A 22873-nucleotide genomic window follows, 5' to 3' on the forward strand; every position below is an offset into this window, starting at 1 on the left:
ATGTTGAGATACTGGGGAGAGATCCCAATCTCATCAAGCCAGACCAACAGAAGTTCCTTTGATTTGCTACCTCGGGAGTTCCGTCTGGTGGAAGTCCATGACCCACCCCTGCACCAACCTTCAGCCAACAAGCCCAAGCCCCCCACTATGTTGGATATCCCCTCAGAGCCTTGCAGCCTCACCATCCATACTATTCAGCTGATCCAGCACAACCGACGTCTGCGTAACCTCATTGCTACAGCTCAGGCCCAGAATCAGCAACAGATAGAAGGTATAAAGACTGAAGAGAGTGAGCCTCTTCCCTCTTGTCCTGCGTCACCTCCTCTTCCTGATGACCTCCTGCCTTTAGATTGTAAGAATCCCAATGCTCCATTCCAGATTCGGCACAGTGACCCAGAGAGTAACTTTTATCGGTAAGTCAAGGTTTTGCTATATCTTATTTTTCTCATAAATCTTCCCAACAACCCTGTTAAGCATGTAATAACATTCCCATGAGGAAACCGAGAATAAGAGTCATTGACTTGTCCAGAGTTGCTCAGGTAATTAATAGGAAATCTAAGACTTGAACCCTGATCTTCAAAATCCAGTCTGCATTTTTTTATTTTCTGATGCAACAAATATTTATTGAGTGCCCACTATGTACCAAGCACTTTACTAGGAACAAGATACTACTCTGGGGTGTAAAACAGGCCATGGCCTCCTAGTACTCAGAATATAGTCTCTCTCTTTTGTTTAAAATGTATATTATGGATTTAGCTCAGTGTCCTCAAATTGAGATTCACAGATTTATTCTGGTATTATTAGGAATCTGCAAGTTCTGTACAAGAATTTTTAATTGTGTATTTTCATTTTGATAGCATATTTAGGAAATAGTAATATATAAAATATTGTTGATCCTTGCTACTCAAATCTGGTTGAAGACCAGCAGCATCAGCATCACCTTGGAGCTTGTTAGAAGTGCAGTCGCAGATGCCATCCACACCCACTGAGTTAGAATCTTCATTGTAATACATTCCCAGGAGATTCATGTGTATATTTAGGTTTGAGAAGCCCTGCTCCATATGCTCTGAATGACTGACTTATAACCTAGTGCTACAACTAGTTTCAGTGTGTAAGTTTGCATTTGGTGCCAAATAACTACATTTTTCTTTTCATTTTGAAATTTGTCAGACCTTCAGAAAAGTTTAAATAATAGTACAACGAACACCAAAGTACCCTTAACCTGGATTCACCAATTGTTAACATTATGCTATATTTACTTTTCTCTCACATGTGTATATACATACATATATACACAAACACACTTTTTTTGCCAAATATTTTAAAGTTACAGGCATCACAATATTTCACATCTGAATTCTTCATATATTCCTAATAAGGATATTTTCCTACATAATCCCAATGTCATTATTACACTAAAATAATACACACTGATTATATAATAAGTCCATATTCAGATTTCTCTAGTTGTCCCCAAAATATCTTTTGTAGATAAATTTTCCCCAATCCAGGACCTAACCAAGATTCACACATTGCATTTCGTTTTATGCCTTTTTAGTGCTTTTTAAGCCAGAATGGCTTCCTCCTTTTTAAAAACCATATTCATCTTTTTTTTAAGAGTTCAGACCATTTGTCTTGTAGACTATCCCACTTACTGGATTGACTGATATTTCCTCACGATTAGATTCAGGTTAAATGTTTTAGGCAAAAGTACTACATAAGTAATATATTACTTATTACATCTGTTTACTGATGATAATAGTACTATTTTAATCGTCCCAAACTAACGAAAAAAGAGTAGAAATAGACTTAATATGTAAAAGTTGCCGTTGGGCCAGATGAAGGCTCGATGATGTCATGGTGAAGTCACTGGAGCAGTGAATAGGGGAGGAAGAACTCTGCAAGGACATGTGTGGCGCACGGCACATATTCTTATAGGTATGTCCAACTTAAACACACTTGCTGTACAACACTCAGTACCATTTTGAGAGCAATTTAGTTGTAACAAAATAATATTGTCCATCATATTAAATTGATGCTGGTCCTTAGGAATATACAGTTTTGTGTCAGATTTCTAAGTTTAATTGTTAGGAAGAGCTATAAACATCAAAAGTTCATACCTAGTTTGTTTTATTCATATTTAAGAAACTTTAACAAAAATAATTTGCATCAGGTATGGGGATACCAAAAGAATTATTTTCCTGTTCCTGGCTGGTGGCTTCAGTGGATAAAGAGTCAGCCTGGCATATGGACATCTGGGTTTGATTGCTGCAGAGGAGAAGCAACCATCTGCTTCTCTTCCCCTCCCACATCCAGGGGCTCAGTTGGTTTGTGTGGCCCTAGGCGCTGAGGATAGCTGGATTGGTCTGAGTGCATTAGCCTCGGGCGTTAAAAATAGCTGGTACTCTAGCATTGGCCCTAGATAGGGGTTGCCGGGTGGATCCTGGTTGGAGCATATGCAGGAGTCTGTCTCACTATCTCCCCTCTTCTCAATTTAAAATAATTATTATTTTCCTTTGAAAGTATATAGGTCCATATATTATTTAAGTAGAGCAATACTGGTTTACCTCTCTGTTATTAGGCATTTCTGAGGTCTAAAGCATTGGGCCCAGAGAGAGCAGCCTGGGAAATGAGGCTGGAAATAGTAAATGAAAGGTTATTTGGCAGTTGGTTTTCTTATTTTCCAACTGTTATGTGAACTGTAGTAGTTGCTACTGAGCAGATAATATGTAGCAAAGTGGGTGGATGTTTCCTCTAGCACTGTTTGTACAGCAAGTGGTGACATATGCCAAGTATGAAGGAGGGAAGAGTAATTTTCCGTATCCTATTTTATTTTTATATCTTTTAATTGTTTACTTCTTTTGTCAAGGGGAGACAGAAGATAGATAGGAAATTTTGGGAAACAGGTAAATTATTAGAGTCTTGTTAAAAGTTATTTTTAGATCAAAATACTTTTTGAAGTTTTTTTTTTCTTGAAAAGATTAAGATTTCTGCAATAGTGATTAGGTACAAAATAGTATATTGTGAAGAACCTGGGATCTGGAGTCAGAAGTTCCATGTGGCACTAATTAATAATATCTAAACAACTTCTGGCAAGTCAACCTGTCTGAACCTCATTTCCTCACCTGCCAAATAGGGGGGAAATGAGCTCTACCCATTTCACAGCATAGGAGAGGATAAAAATGCTTTTAAGCTGTATGTTTTACATTGCTTTTATAAAGTTGAGTTGCTTTCCTATTTTTACAAATGGTCTGCTGCAGTTATAGAATCTTCTAACTGGGACTGTAAATTTCTGAAAGGCCGTATGTTGCCCACCATGTGAGGAAACTACGTTCTAGTGAAATAACTAGAGCAGAATTGAGCAATATCTGAGCTGTGGTGTTAACATTAATCAGATCCTAAAAGTGATCGAAATTGAGCTGTTGGCATAAGAAGGAAACTTGCTTTTCACTAGATACCCTTTTATAATGTTTATTATAAGCATGTATTGCCTATTCAGACTTTACGTAATTGGAGGAGCTCAGACGTAGGACTGGGGGTTGCTTAGATGTGCCCTGACAGCAGCAAAGATGAAACTGGGCTGTGTGCCCGGCATAGAATTTCCCTGGAAAGCTGGGCCAGTGGTCTGACTGGAATTCTAAAACTTCTAGGAACACAGAACAGGTCACCCTCTTGCAAGAGCACTAATAACACCACTACCATGTCTCCGCTTTCAGTGGGAAAGGGGAACCTGTGACTGAACTCAGCTGGCACTCCTGCCGGCAGCTCCTCTACCAGGCAGTGGCCACAATCCTGGCCCACGCGGGCTTTGAGTGTGCAAATGAAAGTGTCCTGGAGACCCTAACTGATGTGGCACATGAGTATTGCCTTAAGTTCACCAAGTTGCTGCGCTTTGCTGTGGATCGAGAGGCCCGGCTGGGGCAGACTCCTTTCCCTGACGTTATGGAGCAGGTGTTCCATGAAGTGGGCATTGGCAGTGTGCTCTCCCTTCAGAAGTTCTGGCAGCACCGCATCAAGGACTATCACAGTTACATGCTACAGGTGAGGTGACCCCATGAGGAAGAACGAAATGATGTATAGCCTCAGGGTGCTCAGCAGGACCCCACAGTTGCTGTAGAATGCAGAGCAGACTCGTGGAACAGAGTGGACATATTCTCCTTTCCTCATGGCCCTAGCTAAGATCTACTGGCCTCTTCACTGACCTGGACACAAAACAGGGAGGTGATACTGCCCAAGGGTAGAAAGGCGGAGAGAGACACCATTTGGGTTAAAACCAGAAATATCTATTCAACACATGCCCTTATGTAAGTCATTTGTTCACTATTTTGGTTCCCCCAAATCTAAAATATCATAAGGAATTTTTTTTTTTTTTTTTGTATTTTTCTGAAGCTGGAAACGGGGATAGACAGTCAGACTCCCGCATGCGCCCAACCGGGATCCACCTGGCACGCCCACCAGGGGGCGACGCTCTGCCCACCAGGGGGCGATGCTGTGCCCCTCCGGGGCGTCGCTCTGTCGCGACCAGAGCCACTCTAGCGCCTGGGGCAGAGGCCAAGGAGCCATCCCCAGCGCCCAGGCCATCTTTGCTCCAATGGAGCCTCGGCTGCGGGAGGGGAAGAGAGAGACAGAGAGGAAGGAGAGGGGAGGGGTGGAGAAGCAGATGGGCGCTTCTCCTGTGTGCCCTGGCCGGGAATCGAACCTGGGACTTCTGCACGCCAGGCCGACGCTCTACCACTGAGCCAACCGGCCAGGGCCATAAGAAATTTTTAAATCTCATCAAAGAAGTCTTTGACAAGTGATCCAGATTTCCTGCACCATTCCACCTAGGGCACATAAGTTAACTGTTAAGTTTTTATGGTCAAAAATGTGATCTTTTTTTCCAGTTCTGACTTATCTTTGTCTAGTTTTCACCTTTATGTAACTTTAACTAATCACAAACATATACACACTCCCTCCCTTTCTCTCTGCAAACTAATTTTCTTTCAATGTTTATCACATTGAAAGATGTGCAAACTCAACACCTTCAGCAAATCCCTCCCATTGGCAGTAGATGCTTTATTCGTATTCACGTTCATATCCTGTTGGCTTTCTCATGATATACACCTTGCTTCTAACATTTGCTTGGAAAACTCTCTTATTTGCCAACAGATTAGTAAGCAACTCTCTGAAGAGTATGAAAGGATTGTCAATCCTGAGAAGGCCACAGAGGACACTAAACCTGTAAAGATCAAGGAGGAGCCTGTGAGTGACATCACCTTCCCTGTCAGTGAAGAACTGGAGGCTGATCTTGCTTCTGGAGACCAGTCACTGCCCATGGGAGTCCTTGGGGCTCAGAGTGAGCGCTTCCCATCTAACCTGGAGGTTGAGGCCTCACCACAGGCTTCAAGTAAGAGAAATCAACCTACTCTGATTCCAGGAGATCCATTGATCTCAGTAGTTTTTGCATTATGTAATCATACTGTGAAGACGGAAAAACAAAAGTGGGAGTGGGGAGGAGAATGAAAAGTCGAAAGCCAAATACAGCTTTTTACTGCTCTAGAGATACCACCAGTCTTCTCTTTGTACTTTGAGGACTAGGACAGCTTTATAGCATTCGTTAAAATAATTTCTAATGAGGATGTAGAAGTTATTGGAATAATTCTAATAATTACAGTAATTTCTAATTAGGATGTAGGATGTGTTGTCCTGTTGATTATGAGTTAATTCAGCTGACCCAGGTAGGTAGGCAGATGTCCCCTCCTTCCCTTAGTATCTATATTGGTCCTTCCTGGGGCTTGTACTGAATTAAGACAACTTCCAGATAAATGGAGGAGTGTTAATTGCTTAAGGATATTTGAATAGTTGGGCTTCCTTGCTAGAGTAATGCAACAAATTAACTAAAAGCAATTGAAAAAGGGCTACACAGAGGCAGCTGGCCTCCTTCCAGATAGCAACTCAGGGATTACTTTATGAACCAGGACTTGATCCTTAAGTCAGTTAGATTGCAAATTAGCCTAGACCCTTGTTTCTTTACAGATATGAATGATATGAACTGACATTTCATCAATGCACAAATGATGCAAATCGCAACTCCTGCAGAGTAGCCTAAACAGAATTAGGCCAGTTTTTAAACTGTTGGGCAGAACCTTTCAACATACAAGGATAACCACAGAACAGACTTGCTAGAACCCAGAGACAGGAGGGCTCATTGCAGACTTAGGGGCCATGTCCCTTTTCAGCAGTCTAGGAACTGCCAGCATTTTGAAGTGATTGTTAAGTTTTCATAATGTGAGACAGGGCCGGGGACCCAAACAAAAGGCAGGAAAACAAGATGGCCCCATTAATGGAAGGGAGGACAAACTTAGCTGAACAAGAGCCTGTTGTTATGCCTGCCTTTGGGCCATGAGACAGGGAATCTTTCCACATACATACAGTTTTAAATCCCTGGTTTAGAAAAATGGGGGTGGGTGAGGTGGGGTAAAGGAGGATAGAGAAAGTGGAAAGGAAGCTGTTCAGACTTGACCTAACTTTTTGAAGCAGAGAATTACAACCATATTCTCCAGCCAAGTAGTCAGAATGTAAGCTGAGCTCAATAGTGATAGGTACAAAATAGTGTATTGTGAAGAACCTGGATCTGGAGTCAGAAGTTCCATGTGGCACTAATTAATAATATCTAAACAACTTCTGGCAAGTCAACCTGTCTGAACCTCATTTTCTCACCTGCCAAATAGGGGGAAAAAATGAGCCCTACCCATTTCACAGCATAGGAGAGGATAAAAATGCCTGCCCTGGGTAGTATATTCACTCTACTTTATTCCAGCCTTTGCTTACCAGTAGCTATATATGTTCTTCCATTTTTAGGTACAGAGGTAAATGCTTCCCCTCTTTGGAATCTGGCCCACGTGAAAATGGAGCCTCAAGAGAGTGAAGAAGGCAACGTCTCTGGGCACGGTGTGCTGGGCAGTGATGTCTTTGAAGAGCCCATGTCCGGCATGAGTGAAGCTGGGATCCCCCAGAGCCCTGACGACTCAGACAGCAGCTATGGTTCCCACTCCACTGACAGCCTCATGGGGTCCTCCCCTGTTTTCAACCAGCGCTGCAAGAAGAGGATGAGGAAAATGTAAAAGGAAGAGATTTTGTCTGAACCTACAAACCCAACAGAAAACCTGATACATTCAAAATTGTTTCCATAGTGCTTTGACTCTTAAACACAGTGGATTTTCCTGACTTGAGTGGAACTGGACTTAACCAAACAAGTCTGCATTTTATTTTAACATCCAGTTTTTGTCATTTTCCATAACAACTGAGCCACCTTTCACAGATATGTCATGACACTAGGGTGGTCATCAGACCACAGTACCATCTTGGACTGCTTTTCTTACCTGTGACTAGACAACTTGCTTAGCTCCTCTAGAGCCATTTCTCCTGCTCCACTGGGAAGACTCATACCACTTGGCCCTAGCTTACACAGCTTCTGTGAAGACTGAAATGTTATTAAACCACAAAGCTGTGCTTGAACACTCAAAAGTAAATGTATGCTGGTATCAGATGTCAGTTTTTTCATTTAACTTACTTCAGTTTTGGTTCATTCATTGGGAATCCAGTACTAATACCTAACAGGAAATAGCTAAACTCTTATCAACTTACCCATCAGTAGTCTTTTTTAAAAACTTGTTACCCATAAAATCTGGCCTGTGGTAACACATTTTTGCTTATCCAGACAGCCCTCTCCCACCCACCTACTTTCTTGTTTTTTTATTTTTTAGAGACAGACAGGAAAGGAACAGAGAGGGGAGCATTCATTTATTGTTCCATTTAGCTGTGCATTCATTAGTTGCTTCCTGTATGTGCCCTGACTGGGGATTAAACCCACAACTTTGGTGTTTCGGGACGATACTCTAATCGACTGAGCTAATGGGCAAGGCCTCTTCTTTATATATTATATTATCTATGCTCACCCTTTGTCTTTTATTTCCACTTAGCTTTTTTTTTTTTTTTTTACAGAGACAGAGAGTCAGAGAGATAGGTAGGGACAGACAGACAGGAATGGAGAGATGAGGAGCACCAGTCATCGGTTTTTTGTTGCGACACCTTAGTTGTTCATTGATTGCTTTCTCATATGTGCCTTGACCGTGGGCCTTCAGCAGACCAAGTAACCCCTTGCTCGAACCCGTGACCTTGGGTCCAAGCTGGTGAGTTTTGCTCAAACCAGATGAGCCCACGCTCAAGCTGGCGACCTAGGGGTCTCGAACCTGGGTCCTCCGCATCCCAGTCCGACGCTTTATCCACTGCGCTACTGCCTGGTCAGGCCCACTCAGCTTTTTAAAATATTTTCACTATATACCTTTTTTCAACTGTTTCATTCATTTTCTCCTTTGTGAATTCTATAAACAGGACCTGTCCAAGGACAGGCTTGTGCTTATTTCATCTGCTTGGCCATCAGAAGACAGCAGTCCATTCACTTGCCAGAATTCTGTACCTGCACATTGTGCTTCTACTGGATGGGCAACCTAAAAAGATAAAAGCAGGTCCCTTCCTACTCTACACCATATCCTGAACAACTTGACTGTTACTCATCCATCACAGTACTGTCCTTCTTGACATCTGATAGTCTCAATCAGTATTATGTAAATAACAGCACTGGAATAATCAGGAGTAATTAGCAAACGCATGCTTTATGCCGTGGTAATAGGTGCCGGCTGCTAAAGTTTGTTTTTTGGATACAGGATAAAAATCTTGTGAAATTTAGGCACTCCCTTAATAAAGACCAAATTCATTAGTGCCTTGAATGTCCCAGGCATGAAAATAAAGATGAATGCTATAGCAGCAGTGAGGTTATAATCTAAACTGCTGTGAGATCATTTCTAAATTTGCTAATTGTACCTCCTTGGCACACTTACTTAAACCCTCCTGTTCCAAGCTTAGCTTCATTTTTCCTTTATTAAAGTGGGTATCAGTTTCCATAAAGTAGCCATCTAACAGTTAGGAAACAAACATTTATTGAATACCTATTAAGTGCTAGGTTCCTTGCAAAGGATACAAAGATGAGTAAGACTCATCTTTGAAGGTGCCTGCCTTCATGGAGCTTACAGTATGGGCCATGCAAGTTTTTCTTCAGGAAAGTGTTCAAAGGCACCAAGGGGGAAAACCAGGTATGTTCAGAGTTTTGCTGTGCAAATGGTTACCTCTTAAAGAACAAATTCAAATTTTTAGACCACTGGTTCCACTGGGTACTTTTATTTTTAGAATGTTTAAGTTGGAGGCTAGGCACCAGATGGTCAAAGTTAGGGTACTCTATGATAAGCAGGTCATATGAGGATTGATACCTGAGATTCACCTGGCCTGGAACTGTCACAGGCTGTCTGAGTAAGAGCAATGGTTCAGATTGCTGTTTGTGACTGAGGACTTCAGTGTCCCACTTCTAACCACTTCCCAGATGAAGCTTATGCTTTTGGTCCAAAGGCCACACTTTAGAACCAATGGAGTACAGATTAGGCAGAGGTAAAATTCCTTATGAGAAATGTACTACATTTTAAGGTAACTGAAGAACAGAGGCCCATGTAAACCCTTACCATGACTGTTATAATACGGAATGTACACCTGACCCAACATCATGGCTTTTGAATAAATTACCAAGAATACTTTGCATTAAGTCCAAAGGATAATAGAAACAGGGCCTGGCTCTATATACTAGGTATGTGTACAGGGGAAACTTTAGTAAACATCACCTTACTGAGACAGGTTTAGACATGGGGCTTTAAACCTATCTGTTGAACAGAGATTAATCTTACTTTAAATTATGACAGGCAGGCTTAAAACAAAGTTGAAATTAAAATTTTTATCTAAGTCACCATCAAAAGCAGGATTCTTATTCATTAATTATGTTTTGTCCACTTTTTTTTTTTTAACAGAGTCAGAGAGAGGGACAGATAGGGACAGACAGACAGGAAGGGAGAGAGATGAGAAGCATCAATTCTTTGTTGCGGCACTTTAGTTGTTCATTGATTGCTCCTTTCATATGTGTCTTGACCGTGGGGCTAAAGCAGACTGAGTAACTCCTTGCTCAAGCCAGTGACCCTGGGCTCAAGCTGGTGAGCTTTGCTCAAACCAGACAAACATGAACTCAAGCTGTCAACCTCGGAGTTTCAAACCTGGGTCCTCTGCGTCCCAGTCCAACGCTCTATCCACTGCACCACCGCCTGGTCTGACTGTTTTACCCACTTTGTTCAACAAACCGGTGTCCTATACTGACCTACCAACCATGAGGCACATTTTATAGTAACACTGATTGGTTGCCAAGGAGACTCCACTGCCACTCTGTACAAGCTCATGTTTCTCCTTTTCCATTCTGCTAAAAGGAGAGAAACTCATGGGTCAAGGGCAAGATGCTAGGGAAATAGAAGTTATAATAATAATAATAGGCCCTGGCCAGTTGGCTCAGGGGTAGAGCATTGGCCCAGCGTGTGGAAGTCCCGGGTTCAATTTCTGGTCAGGATACAGAGGAGAAGTGCCCATCTGCTTCTCCACCCTTCCCCCTCTCCTTTCTATCTTTCTCTTCCCCTCCCGCAGCCAAGGCTCCATTGGAGCAAAGTTGGCCCAGGCGCTGAGGACGGCTCCATGGCCTCCACCTCAGATGCTAGAATGGCTCTAGCCTCAACAGATCATCGCCCCCTAGTGGGCATTCCAGGTGGATCCCAGTCCAGTGCATGCAGGAGTCTGTCTGTCTGCCTTCCCCCCAGCTTCTCAATTTGGAAAAAATTAATAAGAGATCTGAAATGAACAGTATGTTCTCTATCAATCAGCAGCAAAAGTACTTAAGTTCAAATGATAAAACGTGAAGTTTTACACATGGAATACCAGCATCCAAGAACAAACACAATGTCCTTCCTTGCAAAAATCCAACAGAAATCGGCATCTACCTGCCAGGTCCAAATTTCTTCTATCCTCAGCTTCATCGGAGTCCGGAGATTTCCCTACTAATAGAAACTCTGCTATTCTAAACAAAATTGTTCTTTATAGTAACCTCAATCAGAGGTAAGGATAGTTCTTTCACAGAGTTCCAAACATGTGGACTTCTAGAAACTATTTGTTTCTCTTCCAGTACTGTGCCATTGATTCTTGCATAAAATTCTGGAATGCTGGCTCTTCATGGCTTTCCTCTGTAACTGCAGGGAAAAAAAGAAGGTCAATTCTTTCTAAACTCCCTCATTAGACAGTTAGAGTAGACCTGCTGTCACCCATCCATGAGAAAGAATCTCCAGAGCACACTCTATTTACCATGTTGCCAAAATGAATAATTTCTTTTATTTGTAAGTAGGGAGGAAATCTTTCTCATAAATTAATTAAAATGAGATGTCATTCCTAAACATTTTTATCCAAGGGAAATGAAAACATGTCTACACAAAGACCTATTAATGAATGTTAATAGCAGCTTTATTTATAATAGCTAAAATCTGAAAATATCCCAAATATCAATCAGGTGGTAAATGCATAAATAAATTGTGGTACATCTACATACTGGAATATTACTCAACAAAAAAACCCCACTCTACTGATACATGCAACAATATCGGTGGATCACAAAAACATACTGAATGAAAAAAGTTGAATGCAAGTTAAATACTGTTCTTCCAATTATGTGACTTTCTGGAAAAGGCAAAATTATAGGAACAGAAATTAGATCAGTGATTGCCAGGAACTAGGTATGCAGGAAGGGACTGAAAAAAAACGGGCATGAGTGAACTTTGGGGTAATGGAAGTGCTCTGTATCTTGATTGTGATGGTTGTTACAAGACTCGATGTGTGTTAAAACTCATCAAGGTGCTCTTGGGAGCACACCCATGCCTTCCCAATCCCCTCTCTGCCCCCCACCCCGAGATACATTACCTTTGTCTTTCCCTCTCCTAAGCTCCAAAGGCCCTTCTTTTGCTTCTGTATCTTGTTTCCTGAGCCTACACAGCCCAGCTGGTTCATTTCTACTACCTCTGTAACTCTCTAAATGAACTTTCTCTTATAATTAAAAAATATATACATACATACTCATCAAACTGTAAACTTTTATGAGACTGACGCACTGCCTAGTACACTAACGCTAACGAGGTACCTTCAAACTGTAAACTTTTAAAAGGTGAGCTTTACTCTGTAAATTATTCAATAAATCTGATTAAATGAGACACTTTACATGTTAGCATCTACTAAACTGGAGTAAAGAGAGGTTTGTTCTTGGTCATAGCTAAAAGGGTTGTCTCAATAGATCCTGTCCATAGTTCATAAAACTATGTCAAGGGACCCTTTTGGGTTTCCAGAGCCATTCTATCCTCAGTGTTACAGTCTCTTTTGACAAACTAGTTTAAGTCTGCTGGGCCTCCTTATGTACTTTTATTGTTTTTGTTTTTTTTAGAGAGAGAAAGGGGGAGAGATAGAAACAGGAACATTGATCTGCTCCTGTATATACCCTGGCTGGGAATGGAACCTGCAAACTTCGCATTTCGAGATGACGCTTTAACCAACTGAGCTATCCTGCCAGGGCTCCTTATGTACTTTTAAAAAAACAATTACCGCCTGACCAGGCAGTGGCGCAGTGGATAGAGCGTTGAACTGGGATGCCGAGAACCCAGGTTCGAAACCCCGAGGTTGCCAGCTTAAGCGCGGGCTCATCTGGTTTGAGCAAAAAAGCTCACCAGCTTGGACCCAAGGTCACTGGCTTGAGCAAGGGGTTACTCGGTCTGCTGAAGGCCTGTGGTCAAGGCACATATGAGAAAGGAATCAATGAACAACTAAGGCGTCGCAACGCACAACGAAAAACTAATGATTGATGCTTCTCATCTCTCTGTTCCTGTCTGTCTGTCCCTGTCTCTCACTCTGTCTCTGTAAAAATAAATAAATAAATAAATAAATAAATAAAACAATTACCATAAACAAAATCCTAGATTCCTCAGACTGAGGTCCTAAAGATGAGATGACAGACTAATAAAAGGCCTGTGATCAGTTCATTATTAACCATTCACTAGGAAGGCGCGGAATTCTCAGTACCTGGAATGTTTTCCTGGTGCTGTATCCTTTACCATGTCCTCTCACCCCTATCACTGGCTGCACACTTGAGGTTTTCTCTCAACCAGAAGCCCCCAACCAAACAATGTGAGGATTAGCAGCTAGTCTGTTTTCATGAGCCACCGCAGCCACCTCTTACCTCTGTGGTCAATATCATCAGTGTCACTGTCTGCTTCCTCATCCTCTTCATCCAAAGTTCCCCGAGTCAGGATCAAGTCAGAAGGGTCCCGCACAGGAGATAAGCTGCCTACAGAGAACACACCAGTAGCATGTCAGAAACACATGCCTCCTCAAAAAGGTGATTTTGGGCCCTGGCGAGTTGGCTCAGTGGTAGAGCGTTGTCCTGGCATATGGATTTCCCGGTTCAATTCTGGGTCAGGGCACACAGGAGAAGCAACCATCTGCTTCTCTACCCCTCAGACTCTCCCTTCCCCTCTTACAGCCATGGCTCGGCTGGATTACGTTGGCCCTGGACACTGAGGATGGCTCCATGGCCTTGCCTCAGGCACTAAGATACAGAGCAACAGCCCCAGATGGGCAAAGCATCGCCTCGTAGGGGCTTGCTGGTGGATCCTGGTCAGGGCACATGCAGGAGTCTCTCTGCCTCCTTACCTCTCACTTAAGAAAAATAAATAAATAAATAAGGTTATTTTGAATCAGTAAATAACTATGATTTTAAATTTTGCTGGAGGAAAGTGGTCATTATAAAATGCAGGATCCTACTTCTTCTAAATGTATTGTTATACTACTTCACATTTCTGTAATAGTTCAGTTCACAAAGTGCTTTCAATATCCCAATAACTCAAGAGATCAATTATTTTCTGGGGAAAATAATTATCAAGTAGCTTGTCTTAGTAACAACATCATTTGTTTTTATTTCTTTTAATTTATTTGTTGATTTTAGAGGAAGGGAAAGAAAAAAAGACAGAAACATCAAATTGTTCCTGTATATGCCCTGACTGGGGATTGAACTGACAACCTCTGCATATCGGGATGATGCTCTAACCCACCAAGCACCCAGTCAGGGCCGTCATCCGTTTTTAATAGCCCACAGCTTGGAATAGACTATGGTTTTTCTTATGAAAGCTAAAGACATTTTACAGACCCAGAGTGCTGGTGAGTCAGGGTATGTGCAGAGCACTGAGAAAACCCCTCTTGGAATGAAGTTCAGAGAAGGTCTGAGAGAACAGAGTGAAATGATCTAGAGTAGAGGAGCCAGGGTATTATTCAAAAGTAAGAGGGAGGGGGAAAATGGAAAACAGAATGCAATAATAGAGGCAAATTTCCCACTCAGGGAAACTGAATAGGGCTGAGGTCCGATAGTCAGGAATCAGGTCATTCCTAGGCAAGTAAGCTAAAGCCACAGGAGGACATGACCACTCTCTTCCGGGGCCGATGAGGTTAAGAGAGGTCAGCGAGGGACCAGGGTGCCAAACAGCAGCAACACCAAAGGGGCACTGAGAAAAGAGGATGGCATGGTGTGCTGACAGTCCATGCCCTACTCTGCACCCAGCTAAGAATTATGCAACTAGCCCTGGCCGGTTGGCTCAGCGGTAGAGCGTCGGCCTAGCGTGCGGAGGACCCGGGTTCGATTCCCGGCCAGGGCACATAGGAGAAGCGCCCATTTGCTTCTCCACCCCTCCGCCGTGCCTTCCTCTCTGTCTCTCTCTTCCCCTCCCGCAGCCAAGGCTCCATTGGAGCAAAGATGGCCCGGGCGCTGGGGATGGCTCTGTGGCCTCTGCCCCAGGCGCTAGAGTGGCTCTGGTCGCAATATGGCGACGCCCAGGATGGGCAGAGCATCGCCCCCTGGTGGGCAGAGCGTCGCCCCATGGTGGGCGTGCCGGGTGGATCCCGGTCGGGCGCATGCGGGAGTCTGTCTGACTGTCTCTCCCTGTTTCCAGCTTCAGAAAAGAAAATGCAAAAAAAAAAAAAAAAAAAGAATTATGCAACTATACTTGTGATTTTCCTCAAATAATTACTGAAACTCCCCCAACCTTCAACAGGATATCTGAGTACCACAGACCCTTTGCAACAGCAGATGTAACAGTTGCCATTTTATGTGTTCATGAGTGATTCCAAAGACCACAGCACACAGAAACTTCTGTTGCTGAGGTGTGTGACAAGGAAGGCACACGCCAGTTCACATAACTAGTCAAACCAGACCATGTCCAGCATCTCCTCCCCCAAGTGGCTTTGCTGTCCTCTACCAGGCATGGAGCAATAGCTCTCATGAACTGAACTTGTGGATGGGTGTATACGTTTAACTATGAGCACCAACCTAGAAACACCTAGAGAATCAATGTCAAAACTACCTCAAACAATGTAAAAAGTAAATCAGCAGGATAAAAAGCCTAAGTACAAAATTCAAAGGTTCCATGTACACAGACATAACCAGTCAGAAGACATAATGGTTTAGAGAAGCCCCTTTTCAATATTAACAAAGAAGAAAAAATCCTCAGAATAAATTTAAAAAGAAATATGCAAACCCTACATAAGGAAAATATCCTCCTTTTCCATTTCCTCTCAAATATAAATATTTTCCTACTGAGTAGAAATAATGTATCCCCCTTTTAATTCCTAACACCTAGGGTCCCTCCAATACCTGTAGCAGTTCCTGTGTCCAAGGCTACAGAGCCCATATCTTTCCGAAGGCGTTCCAGTTGTTCCTTCTGCTGCTGGCTCTGTGCACTGGCCTGTACATATAGAGAAAAATATTAGACTCAGAAAGGAGCCCCAAGTTGGATGCCAGACTTCTAACTGAAGATGACCAATTATTCTATTCAAACAGTGCGTCAGACAAGGGATGGCCCACATGGGGAAAGGAACACTGAGCAGTGCAGGTCCAGATTAGCAGTTCAGACTGGAAGGCTCTGGAGACTAAACCAGAAGTGTCAGAAACTGGACACAAAACACATCAAAAGACCCCTCAAGGAGACAGAGCAGGAGGCTCCGTCATATGGAGCCCAGTGCGACTGGTGGGGGCAGGCACCTGGTCAGCTGCAACAAGGGCTGTGAACCACCTCTCTGTTCCTAAACAAAACTCTACAACTAGCCCTTCAATGGACCTTGGAGAAGGGGTGGGGGTGGTGCGCAACAAGGGCTTAGCGCATATAACAGGAAAAATATGAGTTTTAAAACTTCAGATAAAGAGAAGAAAAATAATTAAGGGGGCTTTGTGCATCCAGACATAACACAGACATTTACAAATTTAAATCAACAAGTATCTAGAAGACATACTGATGGCCAAAACAAAAGTATTAATGGCAGGAGAATCATACATGGTTTGAGGTTATTTTTTTTTTAATCTTCTTTTAAAATACACAAACCGCCTCCTCTCTTACCAGTGATTTCTTCAGACGTTCATATTCAGGGCGATACTCCCTGGAAGAGAAAAACTTAAGTTCCTGTGCTTAATAATCTGTCCTGCCTGCCTCCACATTACTACTGTTTTCCTAGGACTGTGACAATAAATAAGGTCTTACTTCACTTATCATCAGGCTTATCGAGTGTTATTCACTGAAATTCTATCACTACAGAATTAAAAGCCAAGGTGCCTGTCCTTACCCTGAAACCAGAAAAAAGAAAAATATCTGGCTGCTGAGCTGGAAAGATGAACTCTAGAGACTATGACTGAGGAGCTTATCATTCAATTGGATAAACATTTGAAATGAGTAGAAGCTAGGCCTGTTGGGTTCAGGAAGCCCAATACATAATTACCTTATCAGGGCAACAACGAAAGGATACAAAACAGAGTGTAACCTGAGGCTCCGATCACTCACTCACTCACTCTCACACACACACACACACACACACACACACACACACACGTGTGTGTGTGTGTGTGTGTGCGCGCGCGCACGCGCTCTATCTCTCATCTGATGAATCAAAATAAAAATAATGAGTCTGAAAACCACAATGTGGTTGTTAGGATCTTGCTAAGTATGAAGCCAAAGGAGCATGCTAGGAAGCATCCAATTAACGGGCTACAGACCTAAGGAAAGTATCTGCGTGGTCTAACTCCACTTTCCGTTAGGTAAATGGAATCTCAATATTAATCATGACAACAGTTGTAAGAACCATCTATTATGAAATGTGCTTACTACGAGTCAGCAATTGCTCTGGCTGCTTCAGATGTTTTCTCAAATTATCCTCCCAACAACCATAGCAATAAATACTATTACCCCTGATCTATAAATGATGGAAACTAGCTAAGGTGGAGGAAACAGAAATCCAACTCATAACTGTCTGACTCCAAAGTTTATGTTCTTAATCGGGGATCAGCTAATGTGGCAAACAGGCCAAATCAAGCCCACTGCCTATTTCTGCAAAAAAAGTGTTAGTGGAACACAGCCAGCTTACTCACTTACAAATTGTCTATGAATGCTTTCCTGCTACAATGACAGAGCTGAGCGGGAGCAACAGAGACCAAATGGCCCACAATGCTTAAAATAATTATTATCTGGCTTTTTACAAAACGTCTGCTGACTCCTGCTCTTCATCATTCAACACAGTGAATATTTTTACACTCCTATTTTTAGAAAAAGGGAACGGGGACTTGTTACCCCTAAGTGTGACTAGATCCCGTACCCATATGCATGCCAAATATAACATGTATACTAAGAAAACCAAAAACCTTTGCCTGGCAAGAGTGCTACCATACCAAAGCTGTGGGTTACTAACAAGTCATCACTAGAATGTTCCCTTGTTCTCACCTTTCGTATTCCTCCGCAGCACTGGCGACCTGCACAAAGAGCTCCTCCAAGCCTGTCCCCAGGACAGCCGACACACCTACCACCTGGCAAAAGCAACATTAATGCCTCCAAGGAAACAACATGTACTTAAATTTCTTTTTTAATTTACTGATTTTAGAGAGAGGAAGGGGGAGAGAAAGAAATATTGATTTGTTATTCCATTCATACATTGGTTGATTTTTGTATGTGCCTTGCCAGGTACTGAACCCAAAACCTTGGCGTATCAGGACAACGCTCTAAGCTGCCAGGCAAGGGCACAAATGTGTATTTTTTTTTTAAACATAATTGCCATTCTTTTTTTTCTTTTTTTTTCTTTCAGGGACAGAGACAGAGTCAGAGAGAGGAATAGATAAGGACAGACAGAAAGGAATGGAGAGAGATGAGAAGCATCAATCATCAGTTTTTTGTTGCAACACCTTAGTTGTTCATTGATTGCTTTCTCATATGTGCCTTGACCGGGGGCCTTCAGCAGACCGAGTAACCCCTTGCTCAAGCCAGTGACCTGGGGTCTAAGCTGGTGAGCTTTTTGCTTAAGCCAGATGAGCCCGCGCTCAAGCTGGCGACCTTGGGATCTCGAACCTGGGTCCTCCGCATCCCAGATCGATGCTCTATCCACTGCGCCACTGCCTGGTCAGGCACAAATGTGTATTTTTTAATGGCATATATCATTTTGTTCAAATCTCATAAAATATTCATAAAAGAGGTTTAGATAGTGCAAGAAGTCTCTGGCAAAGAGTAAAGCTAAAATGAAACAAAGAAGCACGCCTACTAAACAGTCATGGAACTAAGTCTATGGAAACTAAAGTTAGCAAGAAAGATAATTAGGGCCGAACAAGTAAGTACCAGGACTTTGTCTGTTCTTTATGAAAATTAGCTTATCACTGCCTTTGTTTAAGCAATTAACATACTCTCTGCTACCCATACCCACTTTACTTACACAAATCTTATCCTTCCTTCAAAGCACACCTTCAAGGCTATATTGCCCAAATTTTATCAAACTGATCTGCCTCCTGGCCTGTGGTGGCACAGTGGATAAAGCCTTGACCTGGAACACTGAGGCCCCTGGTTCGAAAGTCCAGGCTTGCCTGGTCAAGGCACATATGAGAAGCAACTACTGTGTTGATGCTTCCGGCCCACTCCCCTTTTCTCTCTCTCTCTCTCTCTCTCTTGCTCTCTCTCCTTTCTCTAAAGTCAATAAATAAAATCTTTTATTAAAAATAGAAAGGTCATCTTCCCTCACATCACCATTAGCACTTACTTCCATTCTAACGTACTTACCACAATATAACATGTTTCAATTCTGTGTGTAGCCTTCTCTTCTAATTACACCATAAGGTCTCTGAGGGCAGGGTCGCTAATTTATCTTTTAAAACTCCCATTTTTAATAAGTTAATTTATTTTTCACAAGGTAATGAACTTCCTTCCTAAGATGTTCAAAGCCAGCCCTATCAGTTAAGAGATTATCTGGAAAGACTGTCAGTATGCACAGAGAGAATGCTTACCCTGAGTGAGCTGTAAAACTCATCTAACACCAAGCTCATTGAGCGAGTCAGGTTACTGACATATGTAGTTTCTTGATTCAAGGCATCTTGGAAAGCCTCAAAATCTTGCATCCATTCCACTGCAAAGCTGTGATCAATGATGTCAGTCTGTGCCAGAGAGAAACCAACTATGAGCAACCAGAGATGACTTTAGATATCAAGCAATGGCCTCCCCCAATTTTTTAAGGTGCTGACAGCAAAAAGCACTTATTCATTTGTTTTCTTTTTTTGCTTCCCCTAGTTCCGCTTTCACTGCAACAATCCACAAAGAACCAAGACAGTGGTATAGTATACATAATTAAGTGAAGATGTGTGTTCTCTTGGATGAAGCAGACACTTCTCTACCTACTTCCACAGTGGATGCCAGCATGTTCCAGACACTGAAGTCAAGTAATTTGTTATATCCTAGCTATCAACCAACAGGGAAATTTTATTTTAGTTGCCACTTCTAATAGACTAGCAGTCCCATCCCTCCCCCACCCCCAAAGTCTTGATTGTGAGGAATAATCTACACCCTAGGGTTGAGGGGCTACTCTATATAGGCTACAATAACTTTGGATGAGAGCCAGTGATAAATACTCAATCTGGTGGAATCTTCTTCCTAAAAGTGCCCATGACAGTTTTGGTTAAGCTTGAATCTGCTCTCCAGCATCTGAAATAATCCTTCCCACCCATTCCAAATCTTCTAATAACACAAAGTTCTGATGAAAAAGAAATATTGAAGAACAAGAGTAAGGATCCACTTACTTTATTCATTACCACAATGAAAGGAAGCTTGGTTTTGTACAAGATGCTGAAAGTCAAACATCAAGACACTATTAGTAAAAACACTTCAGCTCTTACTTACCCAGGATCAGACTGCTGGAACTCAGTGAAGAGAAGGCAAATGAGTTCAGACTCTAAATATAAGGTATCCATTCTTAAAGACACATATTCTCCTCTCCTCAGCACCATCAAGCAAACACACACACTCTCTCTCTCTCTCTCTCTCTCTCTCACTTTGAGTAATAATGCTTTTGTTACTGATCCTGTTTTCTAGTTTGCTTGCTTGTTTTTACCAAATAAATATCTTTTAAACAATTCATATAAAAATAAGCCTGACCAGGCGGTGGCACAGTGGATAGAGCGTTAGACTGGGATGCGGAGGACCCAGGTTCGAGACCCTGAGGTCGCCAGCTTGAGCGCGGGCTCATCTAGTTTGAGCAAAGCTCACCAGCTTCAGCCCAAGTTCGCTGGCTCGAGCAAGGGATCATTCGGTCTGCTGTAGCCCCCCGGCCAAGGCACATATGAGAAATCAATAAACAAACAACTAAGGAGCCACAATGAAGAATTGATGTTATTCATTTCTCCCTTCCTGTCTGTCTGTCCTTATCTGTCCCTCTCTCTGACTCTCTCTCTTTGTCACCACAAAAAATAAATAAATAAATAAAATAAGCAAATGCTGTCAGTCACCAGATTTCTATTTGGATTAGGATTTCTTACATCTAATAAGAGACATCCCTAGTCATACCAGAAAGGATAAATATTGGTGACGGCTTTGTGTATCCCAAAACTCAAATTTTCTCCATTTAAATAATGGTTTGCCTTGCTCCCAGGGCTAAGTCACTAACATAACCTAGGGAGGCATGTCCTTCTTCTCCTAATGGCACCTCACCTGGGGCAAACCTGTGCCTTTTAGAATTATGGATAAATCTTTATATTCATAATCTCTCCTCACGTTATAATTTCACTCTATCACAACACAAAAAAGGAGTTCTATTCTATTTAGACTTGGGTTTCATTGAACTGGGAGCAACTACCAGAAGATTCATAGTCATAGAGTACTTCTTCCTGCAACAAGCAAGGGAGGAAGATGAGTAGCTGTTGACAGAGAATGCTAACAGCACGTGTGCCTCTTTTCTCTTCTGACCCCGCCTCAACTCACAACCACTACACTGAGTGGCAAATATGAATGAGCATAAATCTAGGGGGAAGCATTCAGGACCCAAAGAAGAAAAGGAGGAGGCCTTATACCTTGATGTAATAGCATGACCACCAATAACCAATTACCTGCAGGCATAGAGCATATTGGACATGAAGGTCACTGGGTTGGTACTTCTTGATGTGTCCATTACATAAATGACAATCGTTGGAAATGAGGATGCCTGAAGCCACAAAATAATCAAAGCCTTAGACAAAGGGCTCATGACTTGTACCCAAACCTTTCCTAGCTTCTTTAGCAAGGAAGTACCACTTTAGGCAGGCTTTACAGAGCTTCTGTAACTCCCTTCCACATAAAGTTCCAGGCAATAAAAATACTCACCAGAGCCTCAGTGATAATTGTCCCAGAAGCTGACCAGGTGAATACTTCAATCTGCCCAGGTGTATCAATCAAGACATATCTGTGTCAAGAAAGACCATTAAACAAGTATTACACTTGTGCAATGCTGAAAATATTCCATCACACATAACACCAAACTTCTGGTTATCCAAGATTGGAATAAGCTCTTTACATTGCCAAGTCTACCTTCCTCTGCTTGCCTTTAAAATGCATACCACATTCCCCCAGGCTTTGTTCAGTGTCCAGTATTAATGCTAATGGATCAGAGCAGCTGTCCATAAACTGCTGAATAATCATAGGTGACACAGTGATAGTTATAGAAACACATTGCAGGCCCTGGCCGGTTGGCTCAGTGGTAGAGCGTCGGCCTGGTGTGCGGGGGACCCGGGTTCGATTCTCGGCCAGGGCACATAGGAGAAGCGCCCATTTGCTTCTCCACCCCCCCCCTCCTTCCTCTCTGTCTCTCTCTTCCCCTCCCGCAGCCAAGGCTCCATTGGAGCAAAGATGGCCCGGGCGCTGGGGATGGCTCCTTGGCCTCTGCCCCAGGCGCTGGAGTGGCTCTGGTCGCAGCAGAGCGATGCCCCGGAGGGGCAGAGCATCGTCCCCTGGTGGCAGAGCGTGCCCCTGGTGGGTGTGCTGGGTGGATCCCAGTGGGGCGCATGCGGGAGTCTGTCTGACTGTCTCTCCCTGTTTCCTGCTTCAGAAAAATACAAAAAAAAAAAAAAATAGAAACACATTGCATTAAAAATGAGATAAGCCTGCCCTGGCCGGTTGGCTCAGCGGTAGAGCGTCGGCCTAGCGTGCGGAGGACCCGGGTTTGATTCCCGGCCAGGGCACATAGGAGAAGCGCCCATTTGCTTCTCCACCCCTCTGCCGCGCTTTCCTCTCTGTCTCTCTCTTCCCCTCCCGCAGCCAAGGCTCCATTGGAGCAAAGATGGCCCGGGCGCTGGGGATGGCTCTGTGGCCTCTGCCTCAGGCGCTAGAGTGGCTCTGGTCGGAACATGGCGACGCCCAGGATGGGCAGAGCATTGCCCCCTGGTGGGCAGAGCATCGCCCCTGGTGGGCGTGCCGGGTGGATCCCGGTCGGGCGCACGCGGGAGTCTGTCTGACTGTCTCTCCCTGTTTCCAGCTTCAGAAAAAATGAAAAAAAATAAATAAATAAAAATAAATAAATAAATAAAAATGAGATAAGCCTGACTAGGCGGTGGCGCAGTGGATAGAGCATCGGACTG

At 43.0% G+C, this 22873-nt stretch overlaps 2 protein-coding genes across 3 annotated transcripts in view; one reads left to right on the top strand and one right to left on the bottom strand.

Annotated features, from left to right (window-relative positions):
* SUPT7L (SPT7 like, STAGA complex subunit gamma) lies at positions 1-7528 on the top strand. The gene is made up of 4 exons (XM_066378639.1): positions 1-413; positions 3717-4041; positions 5149-5386; positions 6841-7528. Exons 1-4 carry the CDS (start codon positions 1-3, stop codon positions 7101-7103), a joined length of 1239 nt encoding a protein of 412 aa, XP_066234736.1. The 3' UTR covers positions 7104-7528.
* GPN1 (GPN-loop GTPase 1) overlaps positions 6944-22873 on the bottom strand; it is a 27324-nt gene continuing 11394 nt past the window's right edge. Inside the window, exons 6-15 of one of the 2 annotated variants that reach the window (XR_010750459.1) lie at positions 21624-21702; positions 21371-21465; positions 20069-20114; positions 19283-19429; positions 17742-17824; positions 16371-16410; positions 15632-15722; positions 13169-13276; positions 10899-11144; positions 6944-7075 (exon numbers count right to left, since the gene is read on the bottom strand). Coding sequence is in view for 1 of the 2 variants with exons in the window: in XM_066378640.1 (XP_066234737.1) it covers positions 11062-11144; positions 13169-13276; positions 15632-15722; positions 16371-16410; positions 17742-17824; positions 19283-19429; positions 20069-20114; positions 21371-21465; positions 21624-21702 (772 nt within the window). In the remaining variant the exon portion in view is untranslated. Of the gene's footprint in view, positions 7076-9802; positions 11145-13168; positions 13277-15631; positions 15723-16370; positions 16411-17741; positions 17825-19282; positions 19430-20068; positions 20115-21370; positions 21466-21623; positions 21703-22873 lie in introns of those variants that run through there. The other variant, XM_066378640.1, reaches the window with a different exon arrangement.

This window comes from Saccopteryx leptura, chromosome 3 (genome assembly GCF_036850995.1).
Source record: "Saccopteryx leptura isolate mSacLep1 chromosome 3, mSacLep1_pri_phased_curated, whole genome shotgun sequence".
NCBI classification, from domain to species: Eukaryota; Metazoa; Chordata; class Mammalia; order Chiroptera; family Emballonuridae; genus Saccopteryx; species Saccopteryx leptura.